We start from the raw sequence: 3,999 nt of genomic DNA, 5'->3' as shown, positions 1-3,999 counted from the left end.
GAAATCTAAGATTCTGAAGAAGATAGTAGCCTGAGAAAAATACCGCTATGCTTTGAAGCTACCTATGAGTCCCATCTCAACTTTGTAATGAATCGGGAAGTGATTATTTGTTCTAGATCCATTTCCAGGGATCTCCCTGATGCATAAGCTGCTTCTGCCGTATCAGTCGAGGTATTACAAAGCAGACACAAATTCTAACCCCCGCAAGTGCAGAGCCGTGGGCCTGGTTTAAGAAGTGTATAACCATCTCCCCCGAATTGAATTTAGATTCCGGGAAAATATAGAAAATATTTAGATAAAGGAAAACTGTCCACAGGATGAAGTACTGATTTCAGATAAAATCCCTAACTAATATTAGGAGTTTAGATCTAAGCATGTTTTTGTTTGTTTGTTTTAAATGAATCGTTCAAATATATTATGAAACGCATTTGTCATCGTACAGGTCAATATCTGGGAATGGGTAAGGGAAGTTTCTTAGGCGTATTGGACCAAATTTATTCCGGTTGTAATCTCATTGAGGTCAATGCAGTTACACAAGGGATAAATTTATAACGAAAACAAAAAGTGTATATTTGATTTCCTTCATTACCTCTCCCTCTTGAAATCACTGTGGCGGAAAAAGTACTTCAAAGAGAAACGTTAAAATTAATCGTTTTTTACAATAAATCATGCTGATATCAAGCGTCTGTTTAATCTTTTTAATATAATAAGGCTACTCGTATTTATTTGTTTCGAATTGTACATTATTCTATTTCAGATTTCATTACATATTTTATTGCGGTTATGTTTGACGATATGAAATGGATAAACCATTTTTACATTGAAAATATCTCAGTAATTTTTAATACAGACCCTTGGTGGCGCTGCTCACCACAAAGGCGAAGAGAGAGAACTGCAGCTCCGGGTGACTCCATTAGTCAGAGACGCTGGCAGGGAAGCAGTCTATATAATAAGTGCGTTGTCCAGAATGTGAACTGCACTGTTCCTGAAAGAGCTTCAGATGGAGACTGCAAAGATTCTTGTCTGTAACCACGACTAAGGGACGCTGAAATATATGTAAAGAGAGAACGGGTCTCTGCAGAAGACGTTCGGTTACGAGGAAACAAGGGGATGAGAAATAGTGAGAAAGGCCTGACAAGGCAGGTTCTGTCTCTGATCCTTTTTCTGTGTGTGCCGGAGGTGAGAACTGAAACGCTTCGGCATGCTGTGACTGAAGAAACAGGAAGCGGGTCTTTCGTGACGAATATTGCAAGGGATTTGGGGCTGAAAGACGAGAAACTGTCCGCTCGGCTCTGAAGGGGAAAACAGTATTTTCAGCTCGACCGCAGCACTGGAGATTTGTTTGTACAAGAAAAAATAGACCGAGAGGAGCTCTGCTGGCAGATCCACCCCTGCCTGGTGCATTTTGAGATATTGCTGCGGAGTCGTCTACAGACCTACCGAGCTGAGGTAAGCGTTTATGATATAAATGATCATTCTCCAGTGTTCTTAAATAATGAATTTATCCTAAAGATCTCGGAAAGTACTATGCCTGGAAACCGATTTTTACTGGAGAGTGCCCAGGATTTAGATGTGAGCAACAACAGTCTCCAGAATTACAGCATTAGCTCTAATGACTGTTTTCAGATTTATACTGGGGATCGCAGTGACGGCAAAAAGTGCGCAGAGCTGGTGCTGGATAAACCCCTGGACCGTGAGGAGAATCCGGAGATCAGTTTCACACTCATAGCTATGGATGGTGGTTCCCCACCGCGGTCGGGTACAGCCCAAATTCGAGTTATGGTTCTGGATATAAACGACAATAATTCAGTGTTTTCTCGGCTTCTTTATAAAGTCCAGATTTTTGAAAATACACTTGAAGATTATTTGCTAGCTATAGTCTCTGCTACCGACTATTCAAATTCCATTATTCAAAATTCAAAGGAAAATCGCCAAACTCTTAAGATAAATACCGTCACCGGGGAAATTCGACTCAAGCGGCCATTGGATTTTGAAGACAGAGAAAACTATGAGATAGACATACAGGGCATGGACGGCGGGGGTCTGTCTGCAAACTGCAAAGTCTAGTGGAGTTGCTGGATATGAATGACAATGCTACGGAGGTGACGATAACATACCTTACCAGCCCTGTCCCCGAGAACTCCCAGCAGGGGAGAGTGATGGCTCTGTTCAGGGTCAGGGACCGGGACTCCGGCGATAATGGGAAAACGATCTGCTCCATAGAGGACAAGCTGCCTTTTACTGTCAGAAAAATATCAAAAAAATCCTACTCTCTGGTGACTGAAGGCGCACTATATCGTGAGAGACTATCGGAGTACAACATAACAATCACTGCTCAGGATTTGGGATCTTCCAGTCTCGCCAGTGCAGTGACAATCACCGTGAAAATATCAGATATTAACGACAATTCTCCCGTGTTTAAGGAAGCGTCATACATTATTTATATAAGAGAAAACAACGGCCCAGGGATAAAGATTGGCAAAGTCAGTGCTATTGATTTGGACTTACAGCAGAATGCCAAAGTGATATACTCTCTATTGCCTGCTGAGGTAGGTGGCCTTTCGCTTCTCTCTTATATCTCCATAAACTCGGAAAATGGGAATATGTACGTTCTGCGATCCAAGGATTACGAACAGATAAGAGAGTTCCAGGTCACAGTGAAAGCTGCAGTCATTGTCCGGGTTGTGATAACTGATGAAAATGACAACGCCCCCTTCATTTTATACCCTCTGCAGAACAGCAGCTCCCAGGCTAATGACCTGGTTCCCAGGTCGGCGGAGGCGGGTTACCCGGTGACGAAGGTAGTGGCTGTGGATGGAGATTCCGGTCAGAATTCCTGGCTTTCCTACCAGCTGCTGAAGGCCACAGACGCAAGTCTCTTCGCTGTGGGTTCCCAAAATGGTGAAATACGGACCACTAGGCCATTAAATGAACGAGACAACTTCAAGCAGAAACTTCTTATCCTTACTAAAGATAACGGAGAGCCGCCCAGATCCACCGCCTCGATGCTTAATGTGCTTCTGGCGGATGGATTTTCAGACGCGTTTTTGCAGGTTTTTGAGGTACCCAGCGAAGAAGAGAAGGACGGCACATTGACTACATATTTAGTGATAGCGCTGGCTATGATTTCATTCATTTTTTTATTTTCGATAGTAGTATTTACAATTATTAAGGAATGTAAAAGGCGGAACATTAGTGAAAAATATAACTCGGTTTGTGGCAATTTTTATGACGCTAACGGCTTCCCCGGTGATTTAGTAGGTGCCAGTGGACCCTGAATCCTACCCCAGCCGTGCCATTATGAAATCTGTTTGACAAACGGATGGAGTAACAGCGAGTTTAAATTTCTCAGACCAATAATCCCTAGTTTTATTGCTCAGAATTCTGAAATAGTCAAGGTCAGAGACAATGATTTTCTTAATAGTTCCCTTGCGGGTAGTCAGATAGAATCAGTGAGTCAGGACAGAATATCTGCTTGTGTTGATTAATATTTAATTTTTCAGATTTGCTTTGATGCTTGTTAGTAAGAGTTTAACAGAATTTTAAGCAAATTGAGTGTACATAGTAATAATTTAGCCATATATATCCCTACTGGTCATCTTCACGCCCTTGCCTTGTGCTTATGAATATTCCTCTTCTCATAGAAATCCATTGATGATGATGATGTCTTTGCGTGTACAGATATTATTTTAGATTAGATTTTTGGTTAAATTTTCGAGAGCGACATAAATGCCTAAATCATTTTTTAAAATGGGACTTGGTTCTAAATCACTTAGTCACTTTTGAAAATTTTAGCCTTTGTTGCGAAACTGTAATATTGTGTGGGATGAAGAACATGTAACTCTGTCAGCTCTACTGAAGTCTCGATAAAATTATTCCACTTTGAACTCTGCTTGATAAGGTTCATGAGGTCACTTAGTTCCATGAATTAACATATAATGCAACATACGTGTAAAATGTTTTCATGTAGAAAAAGATGAGGCAATCTCCCGACTGATT

At 41.3% G+C, this 3,999-nt stretch overlaps 1 protein-coding gene across 1 annotated transcript; it reads left to right on the top strand.

Annotated features, from left to right (window-relative positions):
- The first annotated feature begins 1,019 nt into the window (after window positions 1-1,019).
- LOC116820205 (protocadherin beta-1-like) lies at window positions 1,020-3,698 on the top strand. The gene is given in 3 exon segments (XM_075068252.1): window positions 1,020-2,062; window positions 2,065-3,398; window positions 3,645-3,698. Coding segments are annotated over 3 exon segments (2,340 nt in total). The 5' UTR covers window positions 1,020-1,110.
- Window positions 3,699-3,999: the final 301 nt, after the last annotated feature.

The sequence above is a fragment of the Chelonoidis abingdonii genome, chromosome 7 (assembly GCF_003597395.2).
Source record: "Chelonoidis abingdonii isolate Lonesome George chromosome 7, CheloAbing_2.0, whole genome shotgun sequence".
Lineage (NCBI taxonomy): Eukaryota > Metazoa > Chordata > Testudines > Testudinidae > Chelonoidis > Chelonoidis abingdonii.
The sequence above is the reverse complement of the archived record's forward strand: the minus strand, read 5'-3'. Positions and strand labels throughout refer to the sequence as shown.